Source organism: Pelobates fuscus, chromosome 10, assembly GCF_036172605.1.
Source record: "Pelobates fuscus isolate aPelFus1 chromosome 10, aPelFus1.pri, whole genome shotgun sequence".
NCBI classification, from domain to species: domain Eukaryota; kingdom Metazoa; phylum Chordata; class Amphibia; order Anura; family Pelobatidae; genus Pelobates; species Pelobates fuscus.
In genome coordinates this window covers 722,711-749,899 of record NC_086326.1, presented here as the reverse complement: position 1 = coordinate 749,899, position 27,189 = coordinate 722,711, and the positions used below count along the sequence as shown (strand labels likewise).

The window sequence follows — 27,189 nt, the reverse complement described above, 5'->3', positions numbered from 1 at the left end:
AGAAGGGAGTGGGAGCTGGAGCAGGACTACCAACATCTGTTCAGCTTGATCCACTCACAGCCTAACCTGCAGCACTACCACTGGCAAGACCCGGCTGAGGTACACCCTGCTCCGCTACCAGCTGCAGAGGTAGGGGACCTCATAGACTGGTCTGGGGAGGATCCACAGTCGGCAGGTGGAGATGGGACCGAGGTCTCTTCACCGGGACTACAGGGAATTGGGAGCCTAGTCTCCATTCCCAAGCGGCAGTGTGTCCAGCAGGGAATAGAGAGCTCGGTCTCCTTTCCACAATGTATTAGGAGTAGAGACCGTCGGTCTCCAGCAGCAGAGCTGTACAGCTAAAGGGAAGACAGTCGGTCTCCAGCAGCAGAGCTGTGCAGCTAAAGGGGAGACAGTCGATCTCTAGCAGCAGAGCTGTGCAGAAAAAGGGGAGACAGTCGGTCTCCAGCAGCAGAGCGGTGCAGCTAAAGGGGAGACAGTCGGTCTCCAGCAGCAGAGCTGTGCAGCTAAAGGGGAGACAGTCGGTCTCCAGCAGCAGAGCTGTACAGCTAAAGGGGAGACAGTCGGTCTCCAGCAGCAGAGCTGTGCAGCTAAAGGGGAGACAGTCGGTCTCCAGCAGCAGAGCTGTGCAGCTAAAGGGGAGACAGTCGGTCTCCAGCAGCAGAGCTGTGCAGCTAAAGGGGAGACAGTCGGTCTCCAGCAGCAGAGCTGTGCAGCTAAAGGGGAGACAGTCGGTCTCCAGCAGCAGAGCTGTGCAGCTAAAGGGGAGACAGTCGGTCTCCAGCAGCAGAGCTGTGCAGCTAAAGGGGAGACAGTCGGTCTCCAGCAGCAGAGCTGTGCAGCTAAAGGGGAGACAGTCGGTCTCCAGCAGCAGAGCTGTGCAGCTAAAGGGGAGACAGTCGGTCTCCAGCAGCAGAGCTGTGCAGCTAAAGGGGAGACAGTCGGTCTCCAGCAGCAGAGCTGTGCAGCTAAAGGGGAGACAGTCGGTCTCCAGCAGCAGAGCTGTGCAGCTAAAGGGGAGACAGTCGGTCTCCAGCAGCAGAGCTGTGCAGCTAAAGGGGAGACAGTCGGTCTCCAGCAGCAGAGCTGTGCAGCTAAAGGGGAGACAGTCGGTCTCCAGCAGCAGAGCTGTGCAGCTAAAGGGGAGACAGTCGGTCTCCAGCAGCAGAGCTGTGCAGCTAAAGGGGAGACAGTCGGTCTCCAGCAGCAGAGCTGTGCAGCTAAAGGGGAGACAGTCGGTCTCCAGCAGCAGAGCTGTGCAGCTAAAGGGGAGACAGTCGGTGTGGCGAAACCGACCTCGCCACGTGTCCTTGGAGGGGGCTGATTGCCCGCCTCTTGCCTTTGGACTATGGACCAGACTTTATGGGAATGTGATACCCCAGATAGCCATACCATGGAGCCTATTCATATAATGAAAGACTATGGGAAAGACTTTAGCTCCATGGCAATTGTGCTGTGTGAGTAGGATCTGCGCGCTATTCGGTAGTTTTGTGCGCTCAGATCCCAGCTATCTGGGGATAGGTGAAATGTCTGTGTGTTATGTGTAAATGTGACTTTATGTATTTTAAAGTGTTTTATGTTGTTTTGCAACCATGTGGTTAATGGAGTCTGCCTTTAGTCCTGGGTAATTGGATTACTTCTCCAATTAACTCCAGGGCAGAAGGGAGGAAACCAGGGTGCATTGTGGGGATGTTTTTCTGCCAGCCAGAAAGGAACAAAAGATACTTTTAGTAACTTTTAAACCCCTGGTCGGATTCATGCCATTTTTTAATATGTTGTTCCCCTGAATGGATTGATTGTGGATATGTATTTTTATGTGAATGTGATGTATGGTTTTAAAGTTATGAAAGTTGTGTAAAAGTATATTTTACTCTGTATGCATAATGGGATTATGTGTCACACTAAGGGGAGGGGATGTGTGGGAGGTAACATCTATGTCATTGGTTATTTTATGCCTCCCCCTGGGTGTGGCCTGTATGTGTGAGTTGGAAATAAAAGCCAGACTGGATGAGCCAGTCCAGAGTTCCTGTTTTACCCTCAAAGTGATGTGTCGTCTCATTATTGGGGGAAGGATTTAATGTATGCTGTTCCAGTTGACTGCTAGGAGTACAAGCCTATTCGTATGGTTCCTATTCAATGGTCTACAGCATTCATACGCTTGGGAGAATTTAAAGGTTTCTCGGATTCGGTGATTATGGTGTCTGCCAGAGTGCTTGGAGTCCTCAGGAAGCGCTAGGAGCATCCATTAACGGAGGTACCAAGTCGGGGTGCCAGGCGATCCGTTACATTGGTGGCAAGCGGTGGGATGGCGTCCTAGTGCGAGGTAAAGCAGCTCAGAGACACTGTTTGGATTTACAAATTGAGGGCAACGCTAGCACTCGTGCAGCGCCCCTGGGAGCAGACAAGTATGGAAGGTTCTGGCTCTGGAGATGATTGGCTGGCCGAGGTGAGGCAGCGAGTGGCCGAGTATGGGGATGATATACCCATGGAGACACGCCGGGTGATCTGGAACCAGGTCATGGCTGAGCGAAACACAAGGCTGGACCGAGAATTCCGGTTGGCAAAAGAGAGGAAGTATGCTCAGCAGCAGGAGCGGTACAGCAGCCGAGTAGAGGCTGCATCCGAGGAGGTTAGCCGTCTTTCCCTGAGGCGGCGGGAGGAACCCGAAGTGGGGGTCCTCATAGACTGGTCCTGTGAGGAACCACAACAGGCAGGTAGAGATGGGACCAAGGTCTCTCCACCGGGCCCTTACTCACAAATGTTGCGGGGCCTCACGGATTGGTCCTGGGAAGACCCACAGATGGCAGGTGGAGATGGGACTGCGGTCTCTCTACCGGCCCTACAGGGATGCTGGGCAGTCGGCCCAGATCCCCAGCGGCAGTGTGCGTTACAGGGAGCTGAAGGAGATGTCCTTGCTCCCCAGTGGCAGTCTACGGTTCAGGGAGAGGAGGTTGTTATTCCCTCTCCCCACCGACAACCTAACCCACCAAGGGGAGACAGTAAACCCCTCACCAGCGCAGATGGGACCGTGGTCTCTGCGCCCTGCCTACAGGGAGTACAGAGGGTCAGCCCTGCTCCCCAGCTGCTGAAAGTGTGTAAGGGAGAGGAGTTTGTTACCCCCTCTCCCCAGCGGCAGCTTAGCACACCAAGGGGAGACAGTAAGCCCCACACCAGTGCAGATGGGACCGTGGTCTCTGCGCCCAAGTTACAGGGAGCTGAAGGGGCCGTCATCCCTCCCCAGCGGCAGTGTGATTTGTTGGGGATTGGGAGCCCAGTCTCCATTCCCCAGCGGCAGAGTATCCAGCAGGGAATGGAGAGCCCAGCCCCCTTTCCCCCACAGCAGGACTCTGTGCTGGGAGGAGAGACAGTCGGTCTCCCTCCGCAGAGACGGGAAGTATGCATGGGAGAGGAGATTGTTACCACCTCTCCCCAGCGGCGGATCATTAATGTACAGGGAATAGAGAGCCCAGTCTCCATTCCCCAGCGGCAGAGTGTTCTAATGGGAGAGGAGCTGGTTACCACCTCTCCCCAGCGGCAGCTTAATGTACCAGGGGGAGACTGTAAGCCCCACACCTGTGCAGATGGGACCGTGGTCTCTGCACTTCCAGCACAGGGGGTAGGGACGGTCGGTCCTGCCCCCCCACAACAGGGCTGTTTAGCCAAAGGGGAGACAGTCTGTCTCCAGCAGCAGAGCTGTGTAACTAAAGGGGAGACAGTCGGTCTCCAGCAGCAGAGTTGTGTAACTCAAGGGGAGACAGTCGGTCTCCAGCAGCAGAGCGGTGTAACTCAAGGGGAGACAGTCGGTCTCCAGCAGCAGAGCGGTGTATTTAAAGGGGAGACAGTCGGTCTCCAGCAACCAGGCTCCAACCAGACTACTCCCGTGGTAGTGCTGGCAACAGGACAGAGTACCGCTGGTCTCTGCCCCCTCAGCAACCTACCAAGGCAGCCTACCAGTCCCCCACACAGCCGTGGTGAGGCACCTGAACCTGGACAAGATTTTCCCTCACCCAGGTGTAGTAACTGTTTATTGTGGGTGGGCTGCTCTGCTGTTTCTGTCTTGTGGGTGGGCTGCTGGACTAACAAGGGCACTGACCGGCAGGAGGTCAAGTACCCTGTTAGTCTGGGGGGTAAAGGGGAGAAGTGTGGCGAAACCGACCTCGCCACGTGTCCTTGGAGGGGGCTGATTGCCCGCCTCTTGCCTTTGGACTATGGACCAGACTTTATGGGAATGTGATACCCCAGATAGCCATACCATGGAGCCTATTCATATAATGAAAGACTATGGGAAAGACTTTAGCTCCATGGCAATTGTGCTGTGTGAGTAGGATCTGCGCGCTATTCGGTAGTTTTGTGCGCTCAGATCCCAGCTATCTGGGGATAGGTGAAATGTCTGTGTGTTATGTGTAAATGTGACTTTATGTATTTTAAAGTGTTTTATGTTGTTTTGCAACCATGTGGTTAATGGAGTCTGCCTTTAGTCCTGGGTAATTGGATTACTTCTCCAATTAACTCCAGGGCAGAAGGGAGGAAACCAGGGTGCATTGTGGGGATGTTTTTCTGCCAGCCAGAAAGGAACAAAAGATACTTTTAGTAACTTTTAAACCCCTGGTCGGATTCATGCCATTTTTTAATATGTTGTTCCCCTGAATGGATTGATTGTGGATATGTATTTTTATGTGAATGTGATGTATGGTTTTAAAGTTATGAAAGTTGTGTAAAAGTATATTTTACTCTGTATGCATAATGGGATTATGTGTCACACTAAGGGGAGGGGATGTGTGGGAGGTAACATCTATGTCATTGGTTATTTTATGCCTCCCCCTGGGTGTGGCCTGTATGTGTGAGTTGGAAATAAAAGCCAGACTGGATGAGCCAGTCCAGAGTTCCTGTTTTACCCTCAAAGTGATGTGTCGTCTCATTATTGGGGGAAGGATTTAATGTATGCTGTTCCAGTTGACTGCTAGGAGTACAAGCCTATTCGTATGGTTCCTATTCAATGGTCTACAGCATTCATACGCTTGGGAGAATTTAAAGGTTTCTCGGATTCGGTGATTATGGTGTCTGCCAGAGTGCTTGGAGTCCTCAGGAAGCGCTAGGAGCATCCATTAACGGAGGTACCAAGTCGGGGTGCCAGGCGATCCGTTACAGTCGGTCTCCAGCAGCAGAGCTGTGCAGCTAAAGGGGAGACAGTCGGTCTCCAGCAGCAGAGCTGTGCAGCTAAAGGGGAGACAGTCGGTCTCCAGCAGCAGAGCTGTGCAGCTAAAGGGGAGACAGTCGGTCTCCAGCAGCAGAGCTGTGCAGCTAAAGGGGAGACAGTCGGTCTCCAGCAGCAGAGCTGTGCAGCTAAAGGGGAGACAGTCGGTCTCCAGCAGCAGAGCTGTGCAGCTAAAGGGGAGACAGTCGGTCTCCAGCAGCAGAGCTGTGCAGCTAAAGGGGAGACAGTCGGTCTCCAGCAGCAGAGCTGTGCAGCTAAAGGGGAGACAGTCGGTCTCCAGCAGCAGAGCTGTGCAGCTAAAGGGGAGACAGTCGGTCTCCAGCAGCAGAGCTGTGCAGCTAAAGGGGAGACAGTCGGTCTCCAGCAGCAGAGTTGTACAGAAAAAGGGGAGACAGTCGGTCTCCAGCAGCAGAGCTGTGCAGCTAAAGGGGAGACAGTCGGTCTCCAGCAACCAGGTTTCAACCAGACTACTCCCGTAGTAGTGCTGGTACCAGGGCAGAGTACCGCTGGTCTCTGCCCACTCAGCCACCAACCAAGGCAGCCTACCAGTCCCCCACACAGCCGTAGTGAGGCACCTGGACATGGACAAGTTTTTCCCTCACTCAGGTGTAGTAACCAGTTATTGTGGGAGGGCTGTACTGCTGTTTCTGTTTTGTGGGTGGGCTGCTGGACTAACAAGGGCACTGACCGGCAGGAGGCCAGATACCCTGTTAGTCCGTTTGGAAAAGGGGAGATGTGTGACAAAATGGCTTTTGTCACTGGGTCTGCATGTGACAAACTGCCCTACCCCCCCTATCGCTTGGAGGAGCCGGATTGCTAGCCTCTTACCCTGGGATGCTGGCCCGTTAAGTCATGGGGTCTTAAGGCACTTGGGACAGAGCCCTCTGTCTCTGGATCACATCATTCGCCTTACTTGCTTGGATTGTACATTTCCCCTGTTACACTCGTATGTGGGTTCGTGCAGTTTAACTTCCATTACAGCTGGTGAACTTAAACTTTACTCGACGTTATTGAGAACTGTGTTCGTGGGATCTGAGCGCTATTCGCCTATAATATGCGCTCAGATCCAAGCTATCTGGGGGTGTGTGGAACATGGGGACTTCGTTCAGCGAAACACGAGTTATTGATTTTAATACAGTTTTGTTAAAAGGTAAAAAGCACATGTTTCTCTCTGCCCGGAGATAATTAGGTTCTCTGCAACCACTTAAGTTAATTATCTCCAGGATAGAGAGGAGGGGTAAGTTAATTATCTCCAGGATACAGAGGAGGGGCTACACTCTTCCTGTGGGTGTGTATAAGAATTGTACTGTATACTGATTGGTTCTGCATATTTTGTTACAGTCTTCCGCAAGGTCCCATGTGGGAGTGTCCTTGCTGGGAGACCATCATAAAAAGGGCTGAGTTTGGCCATCAATAAACACATTCGTTTTACCCCTTCATGAAGTCTCGACTCATGTTTGGGGAATTGGGAGCTATAATCACTACTTCACTCTTTTCAGCTTGGATTTCGGGAGACGCTACAAGGATCAGCGCTGCACGGATAGTAGGATCCTTTACACCTGATATTAATCTTTATACGAGAAATTGTCCGTCTGCATGGCATTCTTCACAATATAGTATCTGACAGAGGTTCTCAGTTTGTGTCTCAGTTTTGGAGGGCCTTCAATAAACAATTAGGGATTGAATTGTCTTTTTCATCCTCTTACCACCCCCAGACCAATGGTACAGCTGAGAGGGCTAACCAGTCCTTGGAATTATATTTGCGTTGTTTCATTAAAAAGACTCAAGACAATTGGTCTGAATTACTACCATGGGCCGAGTTTGCTAGGAACAATACTGACCATGACTCCTCTGGGCATAGTCAATTTTTTTGTTAATAATGGCCGCCATCCTACTGTCCTACAGGCTGTTTTTTCTGATACGGCTATTCCTGCTTTGGATGACCGTCTGGCTTCAATCCGTGATACCTGGGTTAAAGTTCAATCTGCTCTGGGTACTGCTGCTGACCGTTTCAAGCATTATGCTGACACACGGCGAGGTGCCAACCCTGTTTACCAAGTGGGTGAGAGGGTTTGGTTATCTTCTCGTAACATCAGGCTCAAGGTCCCTAGCATGAAATTTACTGCTAGGTTCCTTGGACCTTTTCGTGTCCTTCGTAGGATCAATCCTGTTGCGTACTCTCTGGCCCTTCCGGCTTCCTTGAAAACTCCTAATACCTTTCATGTGTCCTTGCGCAAACCACTTGTTTGCAATAAATATACTGTCTCAAGTGACCCTCCTCCTCTCTTAGTTTTTTCTGGACAGAAGAGTATGAGGTCTCCTCCATAATTGATTCCAGGTTTTCTCGGGGCACTTTACTTGGTGGATTGGAAATGTTATGGACCAGCCGATCGTTCTTGGGTTCCGGCATCTGAAATACATGCTGGCCGCAAGATTCACTATTTTCACGCCAAGTTTCCTCTCAAGCCTGGTCCTGTCCGCCTGGTGGGCGTTCTTCAGGTGGGGGGGTAATGTCACTTATTTATCCGCTTATAAAAATGTGATTAATTGAATTTACTGTTCAAACAGGAAAAGTTGTGCCGAACAGCAATCAAATCCACAGCAGGGTTTGTGCTGAGCAGCAATTATGCAAATGGTACCTGGTAACTGCCTTTCGGGTCAAAGACCGGTTACAGCCTATCAGATCCAGAGGAGGGGTATTTAGGCCCAGTTCTCATCCTGCTCAGTGCCCTGTCGTGTTTTCCCTTGTGGTTATCCGAGAGTGCGTTATTGATTCTGGTAATTCTGGTTATTTGACTTTGGCATTGTTTTTACCTTCCTGTTTTCTGGCATCCGTAATCCCTGCCTTTTCCTTATCGTTGTGTATCTTTCTGCATCCCTTGACCTCGGCTATTCCTGACTATTCTTTGGTCCGTTAGTCCGGCCATTCTAAGGTCCGGTATACGTTACCTATCAGTCTTCTGTGTTACACAATTCTACGTGCTGGATCATACTGTAATCCTGACACATGCATGGCACACGTGCCTTAGGTTGCTGGATTAGAGCATAGCAAAGGGGAAAGGATCTTATCCCAGTGGAAATTACCTTTAAAAAATGAAATCTCATATAAGTTAGTTAACCCTGTGTTGGGATATAGAGCTTGTGTATGGAAATATAGGTGGACAGAAGAAGTTGTTGTAGTTTGAAGGATAATCCTTGGCAATCCTGTCGGATAATTCTGTTGGATTATTGACTGTATTTCAAATGCTTCACCTAAACTACGTGATTTGTGAAAATGTGTTAACACTTTAACCCCTTAAGGACCAAACTTCTGGAATAAAAGGGAATCATGACATGTCACACATGTCATGTGTCCTTAAGGGGTTAAATAAAAAAGATACCATGCATGAAGGGATATTCCAGTCCCCTACAGCCCTTCAGCTTGCTGATGTGTTTTAGGGGTGAATAAAAATCCTTAGTATACAGGCTGTGATGGTTTGCTAGCATTAGACTTAGTTTCAATGCTTCTCTGTAAGGAGAGGCACAATGTAAGAGAAGCATCTGATTGGACACGTTATCGGTAACAATGACTTAGCATTCTTCCTTTGCTGGTGTAAATGTGAGTTTTCTTGATTCTTATCCCTTTTTTTTATTATGTCTGCAATGATATGATCATATTTTGAATATGTTGAAAAATATATATTTTTTATATTTTGATATATTGATACATTATATATATATATGTGATTGTTTGATATTTCAAAGGGACTCTGTAAGCTCCAAAACAACTTTAGCTTAATGAAGCAGTTTTGGTGTATCGATCATGTCTATGTAGTCTCACATTTAGAAGTTAAATCACTTTCAGCCCTAGTCACACCTCCCCTCTATTTGACTTACATAGCCTTCCTAAACACTTCCTGTGAAGAGAGATCTAATGTTTAAACTTCCTTTATTGCACAGTCTGTTTAATTTAGGATTTCGTATCCTCTGCTCTGTTAATAGACTTCCAGACCCTGCAGGAGCTGCATGTGTGTGATGAAAGTATAATTTACAGAGCAGGAGATAAAAACTTCTAAGGTAAACACATTGTGCAGATTAAAAATGAAACCATTTTGTGTCTAGGGCTGCAAAAACAGAAACAAGAGTGATTTAACTCTTAAATAGCAGAGAATTAAGCAGTGAGGCTGCAGGGGAATGATCTTTACACCAAAACGACGTAATAAAAATAAAGTTGTTGTGGTGTTTAGAGTGTCCATTTAATATTTTGAGAACTTTTTTTCCAAAAAATATTAAAACCAGGCCTAGATGTGACAATCAGCTCAGGCTCAATGACAAATAATTTCTTGATGCAGGTCAGAGCAAAGGAATCAAATGCCAGTTTGGGAGGGATGAGATAATTTTATTTTCATGTAAACATAGGGGTTTTACAATCATTCACCACACATCCATTAGATGTATCCATTTTACATAAATCATGTATCTTGAGTATAGTTAAAGACTAGCTCTCTGGTCTCAGGACATGCAGTGTCCATGTGTACCTAGAAGGTGTGTTTCTTCATGGGTACGCTTCATTTATAGTTATATGACAAGATTCTTCATGGGCAGTGTCAATGCATGTCTATATGGAGGAATATTTATGGGCAATGTCCACGTGTGGCTAAATGGAGGAACATTCATGGGCAATGTCCACGTGTGGCTAAATGGAGGAACATTCATGGGCAATGTCCACGTGTGGCTAAATGGAGGAACATTCATGGGCAATGTCCACGTGTGGTTATATGGAGGAACATTCATGGGCAATGTCCACATGTGGCTATATGGAGGAATATTTATGGGCAATGTCCACGTGTGGCTATATGGAGGAATATTTATGGGCAATGTCCACGTGTGGCTAAATGGAGGAAGATGTATGGGCAATGTCCACGTGTGGCTAAATGGAGGAAGATGTATGGGCAATGTCCACGTGTGGCTAAATGGAGGAAGATGAATGGGCAATGTCCACGTGTGGCTAAATGGAGGAAGATGTATGGGCAATGTCCACGTGTGGTTATATGGAGGAACATTCATGGGCAATGTCCACGTGTGGCTAAATGGAGGAACATTCATGGGCAATGTCCACGTGTGGCTATATGGAGGAACATTTATGGGCAGTGTCCACGAGAGTCAATATAGAGAAATCTTCATGGGCAGTGTCCACGACTGGTTATATGGAGAATAATTCATGGACAATGTCCACGTGTGGCTATATGGAGGAATATTCATGGGCAGTGTCAATGCATGGCTATATGGAAAAATCTTAATGGGCAGTGCCCACGTGTGCCTATATGAAGTAATATTCATGGGCAGTGTCCACGTGTGACTTATGGAAGAATCTTCATGGGGTGGTGTGCACGTGTGGCTCTATGGAGGAATCATCATGGGTGGTGTCCACGTGTGGCTTTATGGAGGAATCTTCATGGGCAGTGTCCACGTGTGACTATACGGAGGAATCTTCATGGGAAGAATTGCTGCTTTGTAGCAGTTGTAGGAATATTTGGATGACTGAGAATCTTGAATGTTCTGTATTCCCTGTTGGCCGATGTCAGTATATCTATTTGTACAGAGAGAAGGGAGATACATGAAATATCCCTGCAAAAATTTACATATACGCTTTTTTTCTTTTTCTACAAGTACATCTCACTACTAAAATATTGTTTTGGACTCTGAACATTAATTTACATGTGTTTACTCTCATTAGTATCAAAGAAATAAAAATATAGCAATTTTTATTTAAAGCCAATCAGACCTCAGCACAAACAGCACCATTATGGGTTGCTACAATAACCATGACCACTTCTGTTTTCAGAAGTGGTCAAGGTCGTATGGATCTATATGTGCAGTGTTTCTGATTGAAATACTGCACATAAAGAGATATTTGCACTTTTTTGTCTGGGTCTAGTTGCACCTGTGCACACGTGAGTTAGGCAGCCTAAAAATTCTGTTCTAGGCTGCATAATGCTAATTCTGTGCAAAAATGATATCTCTCATCAGCGCACATGACACCTCCTTCCATTTAATAAAATCAGATTTTTTTTAAAATATATTTAAAACCTTCCCTTGTCCACCCCCACCTTCTTCCATCCTCTCCCTGGCTCAGAGCATGCACATGTCATCTGCGCCTGGAAAATGGTCCAATCAAATATTGCTCTATTAGAAGCATGTGATTGGACTAGAGAGTGACAAGGCCTGAGTCAAGATTGGGTGTAGAAACGAGGAGGAGATTGTCGTCTGGCGTTGTAATTATCTAAATTAATCTTATTTAATAAGGTTTTTCTTATTTTATTAAAAAAGGAAATCGACAAGGCTAATATTGCCCTATAGGACATTATAAAGTTAAAACAGATTAACGTGAAAATGGTTATTATAGGATTTATTTAAATGAGGTTGGCAAGAACTATATGCGACAAGGAATTTGTGTGATAACAAATATTAGTATAATATTGAAGAGGACTGGTATAGACTGGTACAAGAAGATTGAAAGAGAAAGAAAGATACATTTGAAAAGTTATGATTCTAATTATGAAATGTTCTTCTGGTTGCAAATGTTGAAGATAACAAACAGCAAGAACGAGTCTGTACATTTAAAAATCATGATTTAAATCGAGTCCTACTAGTCAATAGTGATTTAAATCTAATCCACCTTGGTTCTTACCTTAATTCTGTGTTGCACAGGGATGCTGGTATGATGCATAACCATTCTCAGCTGCAATGACAGAGTAAAAGGAAGGAAATTAAAGGTTTAATCAGAAGGAAGAGAGAACATATCAAATATTAGGAGTCACAGGGATACAAATCATTAATGGGAATTCACAATACTCAATCAGAGATACAGAGCTTGAATGTCACGATTGGTAGGTGTAACGGCCACCCAGGTAGTGAGAGCGGTGTATGCTGTTGGAGACGTCCTTTTCCCCGGCGAGAGGCTGTGCTGCAGAGTATTCACGATATCCCATCAGCTGAAGCAGGGTAGAGAGAGTAGCAGAGCTCTTACAAGAGCTAGTGATTTAGCTGGATGCAGGTTCCCTTCAATAACGAGATGAAGCTACGTATTGAGGGTTAAGCAGAACTGATTTAATGGGCACACAGGCATTCCTCTGCTGTTCTATGTTCATTCGCACCCACTACATTGGAAGAGGTTTCTGCTCTGCTCCAGTCCTCCCACCCCACCACCTGCTCCCTAGATCAAATTCCCTCGCATCTCATCCGTACTCTGTCTTCTTCTCTTTCTCCACCTCTCACTAAAATTCTCAATCTCTCTCTCTCTCCTCTGGTATATTTCCATCTCCCTTCAAACATGCAACCCCAATTCTAAAGAAGCCCAATCTTGACCCTAACTCCCCATCCAACTATCGTCCTATCTCGCCTTTCGCATCCAAGATCCTTGAAAGAATTGCGTATGTGAGATTGACAGATTTCCTCACGTTCAACTCTCTGCTAGACCCGCTTCAGTCTGGTTTCCGCGCTAAGCACTCTGTGGAAACGGCACTGACCAAAGTATCCAATGATCTACTTGCTGCAAAATCTCGTGGTCACTACTTTATCCTAATTCTCCTTGACCTGTCTGCGGCTTTTGACACTATTGATGATCAACAGCTTCTTCTCATCCTCCGCAATATCGGTCTACAATATATTGTTCTCTTCTGGTGCTCCTCCTACCTCTCCCAGCGCTCTTTCAGTGTTTCTTTCTCTGGCTCTGCTTCTTCTCCCCAACTCCTCTCTGTTGGTTTCCCCCAAGGTTCAGTCCTTGGTCCCCTACTCTTCTCCATCTATACTGCCTCCCTTGGTAAACTCATTAGCTCCTTTGGTTTCCAATATAATTTCTATGCAGATGACACACAAATCTACCTGCCTTCTCCTGATCTCTCCCCGTCCCTCTTAACTAGTGTCTCTGACTGCCTCTCTGCTATTTCTAACTGGATGGCTGCCCACTTCCTTAAACTAAACTTGACCAAAACTGAAATTCTGGTCTTTCCTCCCTCAAGTGTTGTTACTCCTGTGTCTGTCTCCCTCCAAGTCAACGGTGCTACCATCAGCTCCACGATGCAGGCTCACTGCCTAGGTGTTCTCTTTGACTCCAACCTCTCCTTCAAGCCTCATGTTCAATCTATCGCCAAATCCTGTCATTTCCATCTAAAAAAAAAATGCACGCATCCGCCCCTACTTAACGCCAGATGCGACTAAGGTGTTGGTCAATTCCACTGTCCTTTCTCGCCTTGACTACTGTAATCCGCTTCTCAGTGGCCTTACGTGCTCCCAACTTGCGGCGTTACAGTCCATAATGAATGCGGCAGCGAGGCTCATCTTCCTGTCCGCCCGCACCTCCCATTCCTCACCCTTCTGTCAGTCCCTACATTGGCTTCCTATAAAATATAGAGCTCAATTTAAAATTCTGGTTCTTGCTTTCAAATCTCTACATAATGCTGCTCCCACCTATCTATCCTCCCTTATACACAAGTATGTCCCGTCTAGGCCCTTACAATCTGCTGAAGACTTATATCTATCTCCTACCTCTGATGCTCGCCTTCAAGATTTCTCAAGGGCTGCACCGTTCTTGTGGAACTCGCTTCCCTCCTCCGTTAGATGCTCACCCAGTCTCCACTCCTTCAAAAGAATCGTTAAAACCCCACTTCTTCATAAAAGCATATCAATTAAACTGTTAATAGCTCCTGACTGATTCCTCTTCTGCAACTGTCACTAATACTATCCTTACCTTTTTGAGTCATTTTACCCTACTCCCTCTAGCATGTAAGCTCATTTAGCAGGGCCTCAACCCCTCTGTTCCTGTGTGTCCAACTTGTCTGTTTACAACTACATGTCTGTTCGTCCACCCATAGTTTGGAAGATACGGTTTATTTGCAGATTCCGCAGAACATATCCAGGTTATATGAAAAATAATTACTGTTTAATGTGTCCCGTGTTCTGTAGTTTAAAACTACTGAACGATGTCTTTGTGCACCAAATACCGGCGAGATGACATCATGTAGAAAAGTCAAAACAGTGTCTGTGAGTTAAAATGGCTGCCATCCATTGTTCTCACCATGTGCTTCATCCATTGTTCTCACCATGTGCCTCTGATACATGAAATGGTGGCCACCCAGTAACTCCACAGGATGTCCCCAGATGGTTCTTAAAGGGCCAGCAGCAACATAATAAAATACAGTATGCCCAAATCTGTTCCTTAAAGGGCAATACATCCCAGGGCCATAGTCGCAGGGCAGGAGGCTGGCAAATAGGCCCCTCCAAAAACCAGTGGCGAAGTCACTTTCGCCACACTTACATTTTCAGAACAAGTATAATTAGGGAACAAACATATTCAAAAATCAACAATCAGTTCAGGGGTTCGGGAGATAGCTGGAAGTCCCATCTGTCACTTATTCATCCGCTTATAAAAATGTGGTTAATGGCATTTACTGTCCACACAGGAAAAGTTGTGCCGAACAGCAACCAAATCCACAGATGGGTTAATGCTGAGCAGCAATTATGCAAATGAGAACCTGGTAACTGACTTTGGGGTCAAAGGCTGGTTACAGCCTATCAGATCTAGAGGAGACTATTTAGGCCCAGTTCTCATCCTGCTCAGTGCCCTGTCGTGGTTTCCCTTGTGGTTGTCCGAGACTTTGTTTTTTTGACTTTGGCATTGTTTTTTACTTCCCTGTTTTCTGGCATCCCTGACTCCTGGCTTTTCCTTATCGTGTCTCTTTCTGTATCCTTTGACCTCGGCTATTCCCGACTTTTCTTTGGTACGTTAGTCCGGCCATTCTAAGGTCCGGTATACGTTACCTATCAGTCCTCTGTGTTACACAATTCTAAGTGCTGGATCATTCTCTAATCCTGACATTACGACATGGCCATAGATCCTGTAGAATTGTGTAAGAACATAGCTGCTTGTGAAAGGAAACTGGAGGATAATGATCACCGCATGGATCAATTTGCCCAGGCCTTCAGTACGCTTCTTACCCGAACAGCGCATCTGCAACCTGCGGCCTCACCTCCACCTTGTGTACCTCCAGCTATAGTACACAAGGCACCTACTATCTCCCTATCTCCTCCCCTGCATTTTGATGGTAATATTCAAGAATGCCGGAGATTTATTAACCAAATGGAGTTTCATTTTGAGGCCTCACCGGGACCTTTTCCCACAGACAGAGCTAAAATTGGTTACCTAATGAATCAATTAAAAGGTAAAGCTTTAGCTTGGGCCAATCCATTATGGGAGAGTAATAGGAGTGTGGCACACAATTACCAGGAGTTACTTACGGAATTCAAACTTACGTTTGAGCCTTTAGGCAAAGAGGATGACGCCTCTACTGCCCTGATGCACATCAGACAAGGGAACCGGTCTATCTCGGAATATGCCATAGAATTTCGTACCCTAGCTTCCGAGGTAGACTGGAGTAATAGTGGGTAAATCTCTGCATTTAAAAAGGGATTATCTGAAACTATGCTAGATGAGATTGCCGTCAAAGACTTACCCAAAAAGCTTAATGAATTTATCACTTTTGTCATGCAGATTGATAATAGACTAAGAACCAGAGAAGCTACTAGAAACAAGACCAGAAGCATGAGTATGCATTTAGCACCTCATTTCCCCAGACCTATTGTCCCTGAAATTCCTGTACAGTCCGAACCCGAACCCATGCAGTTGGGGGTCACTAGACTGTCGGAAGCAGAAAGACAATATAGGAGAAAAGAAGGTCTATGTCTATACTGCGGCAGGAAGGGACATATGAGAAACAATTGTCCCATTCGTCCGGAAAACTACCGCACCTAAGCACCTTAAGGGGACAGGTCTTAGGTGTAATGGAAACGTCCTCTGAAAAGAATAAAAATAGGTTTCTCCTTGACATTTCTATCGCCTTTGCCAAAAATAACGTTTCATGCAAAGCCCTGATGGATTCAGGTGCTGCTGGAAACTTCATCGACGTTCAATTTGTCAAAAGTAATACTATACCTATCAGAGAGAGACTATCACCCCTAGCTGTTGAAGCGATTGATGGGAAACCACTCTCACAACCATTGATAACGCATGAAACCTTACCCATTAATATTTCCATTGGTGCCTTACATAAGGAAGAGATTACATTTCAGGCGATTGCATCTTCTTCTTGTCCTATTATATTAGGATTCCCATGGCTTAGCAAGCATAACCCTCATATTGACTGGGCTAATGAGGAAATATTAGACTGGGGTAAGGATTGTAATGAAAGGTGCATATTGCATGTCACCAAAAGAGTGGGCACTATTGAATTACCCACTAGTACACCTCAAAATCCCGAGATCCCTATACAATACCGTGACATTAAAGAAGTATTCAGCAAGACTCAGTCTAATACTCTACCTCCTCACAGACCATATGACTGTTCCATTAACTTACTACCAGGCACTATGCCACCTACGGGAGCAGTCTATGCTCTCCTCAGGAGAGTAGTGTAATGGAGGAATATATTAAGGATTCATTGAATAAAGGCCATATACGAAAATCATCCTCGCCTGCTGGTGCAGGATTCTTTTTTATATCTAAAAAGGATGGTGAGTTGCACCCATGTATCGATTACAGGGTATTGAACAAAATAATCATTAAGAATGCCTACCCCATTCCTCTTATTGCTGAATTATTTGACAGACTCCAGGGCGCTAAAGTGTTTACTAAGCTTGATGTGGTGAAGCCAACCTCGCCACTATGAACTGGAGAAGCCTGGTTGCTTCCTTTAGATTATGGACCGGCAGCTAAAGGGTTAATTTTGCTGTGCAGAAGGATTTATTTCTCCCTTTCTGCACAGCAGTTCGGTAGATTCCATCTACCGAACAAACAGCCGTTTACCAACCTCCCCAGAGCCGTGCCGTGGGGAGGAAGCCGTTAATTGGCCACCCAGAAGCTGGAGTGTGCTGCCAATTTACCTCCACGAAGCTGCGGGGTTAACCGCAGCTTAAATTACTTGTTACTGGGTGGCCGCTGTTACACTTAGCGGCCGCTAGGTGGCGGTGTTCTGGAGCTCCCCGGGCAGCCAGCGCTTTTCTGCCCGGCTTTCATGCACCAAAATCGGACACTTTTACGTGCAGGCACCGCTGAACCTCCAGCCCCTGGTTCTAATTCGTATGGATTTGGTGAATGCAGGGAAATTCGGTATTTTATGTTTTATGTGAATGTTTTAACCCAGATAGCAATGCCATGGAGCCTCTTCGTATAATTAAAGACTTTGGCTCCATGGCACTTAAACTGTATTCGGGTGGTCTGAGTGCCATTCACCTAATAATGTGCACCCAGACCTGAGCTATCTGGGGATATGTTACATGTCTGTGTTTTATGTATAAAATGTGTCTTTATGTATTTTAAAGTGATAGTCTGTTTCTGTGTCACCACGTGTATAATTATAATTAACTTCATTAATTATCTCCAGGACAGAGAGGAGGAAACCAGGATGCATTGTGGGAAAGTATTGTGGCTGTGTGTACGAAAGTGATACATGTCTGTCTGCTGTTTCAGTCTTCCATCTGGTCCCTTAGGGGAGTGTCCACCAGGTGGGGGACCTGCATAAATACTGGGCAGGTAGCCCTCAGTAAAACAGATTCTGCTTGACTCTCAAACCGATGTGTCGTCTCGTTTTTGGGGGAATTGGATTGTAGGCTGACTGCCAGGAGTGTAAGCGGATTGTATGCTTTTCCTGTTCGGCTGATTCCAGGGTTCGTGTGTTTCCAGTTCGGGAGTTTCCAGAATTCGTACAGTTTGCAGTTCGGGAGATTGGTGCTTGCACTAGCTGCTGGTCTAGGAAAAAGGGGATTATCGCCTAAACGATTATCCCCTTTTGAGCAAAACGGTCCGTTACAATTGGTGGCAAGCGGCGGGATCGTTCCTACAGCCAGAAGGACAGCTACAGAACACCAATTCCTTGGAGTTACAAATTGAGGGCAATTTTAGTACTAGTGCAGCGCCCCTGGCAGCAGAGGTATCCAGCGACTTGGAGCAGACAAGTATGGAAGGCTCTGACGCTGAAGATGATGGGCTGGCCGAGGTGAGGCAGCGAGTGGCCCAGTATGGGGGTTATCTATCCATGGAGATATTCCAGGTGATCTGGAACCAGGTCATGGCTGAGCGAAACTCAAGGATGGACGAAGAGTATGCTCAGCGGAAAGAGTGTTACAGCAGCAGAGTAGAGGCTGCATCCGAGGAGGTTAGCCGTCTCCCCCTGAGGCGGCAGGAAGAACCCGAAGTAGGGGTCCTCATAGATTGGTCCTGTGAGGAACCACAACAGGCAGGTGGAGATGGGACAGAGGTCTCTCCACCGGGCCCAACAGGATGGTGGGCAGCAGGCCCAGATCCCCAGCAGCAGAGTGAGTTACAGGGAGCCAAAGGTACCGTCCTTCCTCCCCAGCGGCAGAGTAAGTCCCAGGGAGCTAAAGGTGCCGTCCTTCCTCCCCAGCGGCAGTGTGTATCCCAGGGAGCTGAAGGTGCAATCCTTCCTCCCCAGCGGCAGTGTGTATCCCAGGGAGCTGAAGGTGCCGTCCTTCCTCCCCAGCGGCAGTGTGTATCCCAGGGAGCTGAAGGTGTCGTCCGTCCTCCCCAGTGGCAGTGTGCGTCCCAGGGAGCAGAAGGTGCCGTCCTTCCTCCCCAGCGGCAGTGTGTATCCCTGGGAGATGAAGGTGCCGTCCTTCCTCCCCAGCGGCAGTGTGTACCCCAGGGAGCTGATGGTGTCGTCCGTCCTCCCCAGCGGCAGTGTGAGTCCCAGGGAGCAGAAGGCCGACCTTCCTCCCCAGCGGCAGCGTGTATCCCAGGGAGATGATGGTGCCGTCCTTCCTCCCCAGCGGCAGAGTAAGTCCCAGGGAGCTGATGGTGTCGTCCGTCCTCCCCAGCGGCAGTGTGTAACCCAGGGAGCCGAAGGTGTCGTCCTTCCTCCCCAGCGGCAGTGGGTACCCCAGGGAGCTGAGGGTGCAATCCTTCCTCCCCAGCAGCAGTGTGTACCCCAGGGAGCTGAGGGTGCAATCCTTCCTCCCCAGCGGCAGTGTGTGTCCCAGGGAGCTGAGGGTGCAATCCTTCCTCCCCAGCGGCAGTGTGTACCCCAGGCAGCTGAAGGTGTCGTCCTTCCTCCCCAGCGGCAGTGTGTCCTGCAGGGAGCAGAGACCGTCAGTCTCACACCCCAGCAGCAGGACAAAATAATGAAAGGGGAGACAGCTGGTCCCCCTCTCCACCAGCAGAGAGAGTGTCCGGGAGAGGAGCCTGTTAACCCCTCTCCCCAGCGGCAGCCTAACCCACCAAGGGGAGATTTTGAGCCCCGCAACTGTGCAGATGGGACCGTAGTCTCTGCACTTACAGCCCAAGGGGTAGGGACGGTCGGTCCTGTCCCCCAGCCACAGAACGGTGTAGCCAGAGGGGAGACAGTCGGTCTCTCCCTCCCACAACCAGGCTCCATCCAGGCTACTTCCGCGGTAGTGCTGGCACCAGGGCAGACTACCAGTCCCCCACACAGCCGTGGTGAGGCACCTGGACCTGGACAAAGTTCTCCTCTACCCAGGTGTAGTAACCAGTTATTGCAGCTGTACTGCAGTTTCTGTTTTGTGGGTGGGTTGCTGGACTAACCAGGGCACTGACCGGCAGGAGGTCAGGTACCCTGTTAGTCTAATTGGTAAAGGGGAGAAGTGTGGCGAAGCCAACCTCGCCACTATGAACTGGAGAAGCCTGGTTGCCCGCCTGCTGCCTTTAGATTATGGACCGGCAGCTAAAGGGTTAATTTTGCGGTGCAGAAGGATTTATTTCTCCCTTTCTGCACAGCAGTTCGGTAGATTCCATCTTCGGTAGATTCCATCTACCGAACAAACAGCCGTTTACCAACCTCCCCAGAGCCGTGGGAAGCCGGCCGGCGCCATTAATTGGCCACCCAGAAGCTGGAGTGTGCTGCCAATTTACCTCCCTGAAGCTGCGGGGTTAACCGCAGCTTAATTACTTGTTACTGGGTGGCCGCTGTTACACTTAGCGGCCGCTAGGTGGCGGTGTTCTGGAGCTCCCCGGGCAGCCAGCGCTTTTCTGCCCGGCTTTCATGCACCAAAATCGGACACTTTTACGTGCAGGCACCGCTGAACCTCCAGCCCCTTGTTCTAATTCGTATGGATTTGGTGAATGCAGGGAAATTCGGTATTTTATGTTTTATGTGACTGTTTTAACCCAGATAGCAATGCCATGGAGCCTGTTCGTATAATTAAAGACTTTGGCTCCATGGCACTTAAACTGTATTCGGGTGGTCTGAGTGCCATTCACCTAATAATGTGCACCCAGACCTGAGCTATCTGGGGATATGTTACATGTCTGTGTTTTATGTATAAAATGTGCCTTTATGTATTTTAAAGTGATAGTCTGTTTCTGTGTCACCATGTGTATAATGGAGTCTTGCCTTTGTCCTGGGAGATAATTGAATTACTTCATTAATTATCTCCAGGCCAGAGAGGAGGAAACCAGGATGCATTGTGGGAAAGTATTGTGGCTGTGTGTACGAAAAGGATACATGTCTGTCTGCTGTTTCAGTCTTCCATTTGGTCCCTTAGGGGAGTGTCCACCAGGTGGGGGACCTGCATAAATACTGGGCAGGTAGCCCTCAGTAAAACAGATTCCGCTTGACCCTCAAACCGATGTGTCGTCTCGTTTTTGGGGGGAATTGGATTGTAGGCTGACTGCCAGGAGTGTAAGCGGATTGTATGCTTTTCCTGTTCGGCTGATTCCAGGGTTCGTGTGTTTCCAGTTCGGGAGTTTCCAGAATTCGTACAGTTTGCAGTTCGGGAGATTGGTGCTTGCAGTAGCTGCTGGTCTGGGAAAAAGGGGATTATCGCCTAAACGATTTTTATCCCCTTTTGAGCAAAACGGTCCGTTACACTTGACCTTAGAAGCGCTTACAATTTAGTGAGAATCAAGGAAAACCATGAGTGGAAGACTGCATTTAATACCAGAAGTGGACATTATGAATATCTAGTGATGCCATTCGGGTTGTGCAATGCTATAGCGGTTTTCCAAGATTTCATTAACGATGTACTCAGGGATTACATTTACTCGTTTGTCTTGGTCTATCTGGATGATATCCTTATTTATTCTCCTGACCTCCAGTCTCACCACAATCACATTAAACAAGTTCTGCAAACCTTGTTAAAAAAACAACTTTATTGTAAATTGGAGAAATGTATCTTTGACCAGTCTGAAGTACAGTTTTTAGGATATAATATTTCTGCCTCTGGGTTTCAGATGGATCCTAAAAAAATAGAGTCTGTTCTACAGTGGCCTTTACCCACTGGGTTGAAAGCCATTCAAAGGTTCATTGGTTTCGCCAATTATTACAGAAGATTTATGAAGGGATTTTCTTCAGTAATAGCCCCCATCACCAATATGACACGCAAGGGGGCTAGTAGTACGATATGGTCTAAGGAGGCAATTGAAGCCTTTGAAACTCTCAAACAGCGGTTTGCCTCCGCCGACATATTGATACATCCTGACACCAGTAAGCCTTTCATACTGGAGGTTGATGCTTCAGAGACAGGGGTAGGGGCAGTTCTCTCCCAGAGGGAGAGCCAGTAAACTCTGTTACATCCTTGTGGTTTCTTTTCTAGAAAGTTGTCTTCTGCTGAGCGCAATTACGATATTGGCAATAGAGAATTGTTGGCCATTATTCTAGCTCTCAAGGAGTGGCGACATCTTCTAGAGAGTTCATTACTGATCACAAAAACCTGGCTTACATAGGAGATGCTAAGCGATTATCTTCTAGACAAGCTAGGTGGTCTCTATTTCTTTCTCGCTTTAATTTTCTTATCACCTACAGACCTGGTTCTGAAAATGTCAAGGCCGACGCCTTGTCCAGGCAGTTTGATACTGAGGCTATACTAGAGCAAGAAACGTCCACTGTCCTTTCATTGTCCTCCCCACTGCTTGGATCCATCATGGAGGCTCAGTCCCAGGCGCCCTGCGGTAAACCTCAGGACAAACTGTTCATTCCATTGGGGGAAAGGGTTAATATCACGAAGGTGTTTCACGACAATGTGTCTGCTGGTCACCCAGGTATTAATAAATCCACTTCTGCTATCATGAGGTCATTCTGGTGGGATTACCTCAGAAGGATGTTAAGGAATATGTGCAGGCTTGTTCTGTTTGTGCGGTTTCCAAAGCGCCTCATAAACTCCCTTGTGACTTGTTATAACCTCTTCCTATTGCTGAGGTCCCATGGTCCCACTTGTCTACGGACTTCATTGTTGAACTTCCTAGTTCTAATGGTTATACCACCATTCTGATGGTTGTGGACTGTTTTTCTAAAATTGCTCATTTTATTCCTCTCAAGAAATTGCCGTCATCTCAAGACCTGGTACTAATCTTTATACGAGAAATTGTCCGTCTGCATGGCATTCCTCCCAATATAGTATCTGACAGAGGTTTTGGAGGTCCTTCAATAAACAATTAGGGATTGAATTGCCTTTCTCATCCTCTTACCACCCCCAGACCAATGGTACAGCTGAGAGGGCTAACCAGTGGTTAACCGCAGCCTAATTAGCCGTCGTCAGGGTGGTCGTTGTTCGTATGCACGAACACGTGGTGGCTGCCATCTTTAACTACTGAACGCCCAGCGGGACCTGGTCGACGAGCGCCTGGTACTATTTTCAGACACTAGTACCGTTCGGTACTTTGGGACTATGCAAGGTATACCAACCCCATACAAGACAATATGCAAGAGTATGTCTGGGCTGATAGTTGCCGAACAGCGCCAGAGACAATGTTTATCCCCATGGCATTTCCACTCCATTCGTGAGATCTGAGCGCCTTTCTGATATTTTGTGCGCTCAGATCCAAGCTGTCTGGGGATATGTTGAATGTACCAATTAAAGAATATGATATATGAGTTATGGTTTTCTATATAGTTTTCATGTATCTGTAAAAATAGAATATTGCCTTACCTGGAGATAATTAGGTTATTGTAACCGTTGGAAAACTAATTATCTCCAGGATAGAGGGGAGGGTTTGAAAAGATTCACTTTGTTCCCATTGGTTGTTGTCACTTGTCACCCTCAGGTCCAGAGGGGTGTGCCTCTGGCCTGAAAATTTGTATTTAAGCACTGCCTTGCCATTCAATAGGCCAGACTTCTTATTCTCAACTCGCAGCCTCGACACGTGTTGTAGGGAAATGCTGATTGCTAGGAATTACCTGACTACTCACTTACAGGAATATCGCTAGATGTGGAATTGGAACACTCTATCGCTCTCCAGGATCAGGTACAAGGACATCAAAGCGGTCCAACCCTCAGCTAGCCTCAGGCATACCGTAACACAGCTTAACTTCATCATCACCTGTATTTGGTTCTACACAATTTAGAAGGGCACTGTTCGGTGGAATTGTTCATCTGGATGAGGGGAACAAGCTCCAGGGTAAGAACATTGACTATGTTCGGTAGTTTGTTCCATTTTTAGACTACCGAACTACACCGACCACAAGCCCTGACTCTCTGAAACTGTTTTGGGCATGGGACCATGTGTGCGGTCAGTCAAATTATGACTTCCAGGAAATTCTGAAGCCCTGAATCGATCTGGGTGATCTTTGGATATGTTGGTCACCCAGATCGGGGCTCTCAGGGGATGTAACTTTTGTGGGGGTTTTGTGTGTTTAAAGGTATATTTGCGGTTTTGTAAAAATGTATGTTTTCTGTGCCTGGAGTTAATTGAGTTTAGTAAAGTTCCTGACACAATTATCTCTCAGGCACAGGGGAGGGATTAACCTATTTTGTGTGGGAGTGTCCTGGACCTGGGAGCCAATGTAATTGTGTCTACTCTCAGGTCCAGGGGTTAGTGTCCCTTGCATGGGGAATGACATAAAAGGCCAATTGTGGCTTCCAATAAAAGAGTTCTAGCCTTGTCTCGTGCTTGTAGGGGAAAGCTATACCAGCTATAATCCTTCTTGCGGTGACGAGGTAGGCAAGGCCGCTGCGAACAGCCCGGAGGCAGGGGACCTGACATTGAAATATTGAAAGGAGAGATGTGTTGGAGGGATTGAAAGGAGAGATTGTTCTAGAGTCTTTAACTAGTTATTCCACCACTGCCCAATTCCTTCTGTGATTCGACCATGAAATGTTCTATGCTGTCCATTTAAGTGTAAGTTGGGCAATGTACAGTGTGCACGCTTTTATTAAGCCTGTACGGTCTACATGGATTTCTGATTATTTGTAATATTTCCAGAACTTGTAGCTGGGGTGCTCAATGTGTCTATGTGTGATGGGAATTAATACACGTAGTTTCCAGATGTGTCGATAAATGTTGTAAGAGCTATTAATGGTGTAGAGTGAATGGTGTAGATGAAAACATTTGATTGATTTGCCATGTGATGAAGTGGAGCCACCATGAACCTCCTCTTTCTAAAGCATGGTGATAATATGATAGATAATCATGTGGGAAAGCGGAGATTTTGAAAGCCAAATCAAATTTGTAGTGGATTTCTATTTTACTTACGAAAAAGTATCTTTGGACAGAAACACTGGTATTTCACTGGTACCGTAATTAGCGTTTTCTGTTTCTTTTTCATTTTTTTTCTTTTCTGTTTTGTTTTGTATGCAGAATTTCTTTGAAACCTATTTTACATTTGTATGCACTTTGACTATTTTTGTTCATAATGCATGTTCCTTTATTAAGTGCTGTCTCTCTCTGGTATGTAAATCACGTTACCAAAGACACTGACTTTATAATACTGTGATTGTATAGATTGTTTTGCTAAAATGTTTTGTAGGTTAAGTCAGACCACCAGTAAGTGTTTATGAGGAAAGATAGCTTACCATTTAAATAGACTGTTAGCTTGTTAGAACAGGGATTTGTTCACCTCTTGTCTCTGTTTGGTAAATGCTTGTTGCCATATATCCCTTTTCTATAACTGTTAAGCACAATGTGCTAGAACTATGCAAGTTCTAATAATAATAATCCACTGATGGATAAACTGGTAACTTTAACCCCTTCAGGACGGAGTCAATAGTGCACGTTCTGATCAAAACAAAACGTAAACAAAAACTGGTATTTGCGCTATATGTCTGTTCACCCGTAGTTCCCATCTTTCATATTAAATGCACCCACACTTATTATATATCATTTTGTTCAGGAGAAACAGGGATTTCATTACATATCAAATATTTATATATGAAACCTAATTTATTATGATCAAAATTAAAAAAACTGAGAAATGTTAAATTTTTTAAAAAATTTGTAGTTCCGCCTCACATTTTAGCTGTAAATGTCATAATACTGTTAGGTTTTACTGCAAAAAAATGCACATATTTGTAATCAGCGATGTCTCACGAGTACAACAGTACCCCCCATTAACAGGTTTTATGGTGTTTTGGAAAGTTACAGGGTCAAATATAGAACGTTCCATTTTTAAATTGAAATTTGCCAGATTAGTAATGTTACCTTTGAGACGGTGTGGTAGCCCAGGAATGAGAATTACCCCCATAATGGCATACCATGTGAAAAAGTAGACAACCCAAGGTATTGAACGTGGGGTATGTTTAGTCTTTATTAGTAGCCACTTAGTCACAAACACTGGCCAAAATTAGCGTTCATATTTGTTTTTGTGTGAAAAAAGCAAAAAACTAATATTTGGACAGTGTTTGTGACTAAGTGGCTACTAAAAATGACTGGACATACCCCATTTGCAATACCTTGGGTTGTCTACTTTTGCAAATGGTATACCATCATGGGGGTAATTCTTATTCCTGGGCTACCATACGGTCTCAAAGGCAACATAACTAATCTGGCAAATTTCAATGTGAAAAAAATGAAATGCAAGCCTTATATGTGACTCTCTAACTTTCCAAAACACCATAAAACCTGTACATGGGGGGTACTGTTATTCTTGGGAGACTTCACTAAACACAAATATTAGTGTTTTAAAACAGTAAAACATATTACAACAATAATATAGTCCATAAAAGTGCCGTTTGTTTGTAAAAAATGCAAAAAACTTCACTTTTACTTAAAATATCATCGTTGTAATATAATTTACCAGTTTTAAACAGTAATATTTGAGTTCAGCGAAGTCTCCTGAGTAAAACAGTACCCCCTATGTACAGGTTTTATGATGTCTTGGAGAGTTACAGGGTCAAATATAGTGCTTGCGAATTAAATTCTCTGCACTTTCTCCCTGTGTTGTCAGGCATGTCAATCAAATTTTAATTAATCAAATGACATAATTATGTTAAAAGATTACTTAAATATACACGTAGAATTTTAATATATATGCATTTATAGGTATTTAAATTCTACGTGTATACTAATGTAATCTATTATGTAATTATATGTATTTATCTCTCTATATATATTTGCGGTTATTTGTATTTTATATATAGATAGATATATATAGAATGTCATTCTAAGTGTATTTTGTTACCAATATATATTTTTTAATAACAAAATACAGTTAGAATAAAATTACATATGAATATATAATTTATTTTAAATTTTGTTTCAATATTTTATTTATTTATTGAATAATTGTATTTATTTATTATTGTAATTATACGTATATATATATATATAATATATATGTGTATATATCTATTATATATATAATATATACATATTATATATATGTAACGTCACTCTAAGTGTATTTTAATACTAATATATATACTAATATTACTATTAAAATACATTACGCATGATGTTACATATATATAATATGTATATATATTATATATATAATATATATACATATATTATATATATAAAAATGCATTTATTTTAATTTTACACATGTCTAATTATTTTTTTTAATTCTTCCCACCAGCAGGGGGACTGTCTGATATTTCAGACAGCCCCCCTGCTGGCAGATCCACAGCCAGCTATAGGGGGCCATGTGATCGCTCTTTGAGAGCGATCACATGACCCCCGGGGGCCTGATTTGCCGTGGGGGGGCTGCCTGGGCTCTGAGGCAGCCCCCCAGAAGAGGATCGCGGCGGAGGTG

At 45.7% G+C, this 27,189-nt stretch overlaps 1 protein-coding gene across 1 annotated transcript in view; it reads right to left on the bottom strand.

Annotated features, from left to right (window-relative positions):
• Nucleotides 1-9,572: 9,572 nt before the first annotated feature.
• LOC134575542 (ovostatin-like) overlaps nt 9,573-27,189 on the bottom strand; it is a 279,761-nt gene continuing 262,144 nt past the window's right edge. Inside the window, exons 35-36 of the mRNA XM_063434840.1 lie at nt 11,886-11,936; nt 9,573-10,784 (exon numbers count right to left, since the gene is read on the bottom strand). Of these exons, the coding sequence (XP_063290910.1) occupies nt 11,887-11,936 (50 nt within the window). The 3' untranslated portion in view covers nt 9,573-10,784; nt 11,886. The remainder of the gene's footprint in view (nt 10,785-11,885; nt 11,937-27,189) is intronic.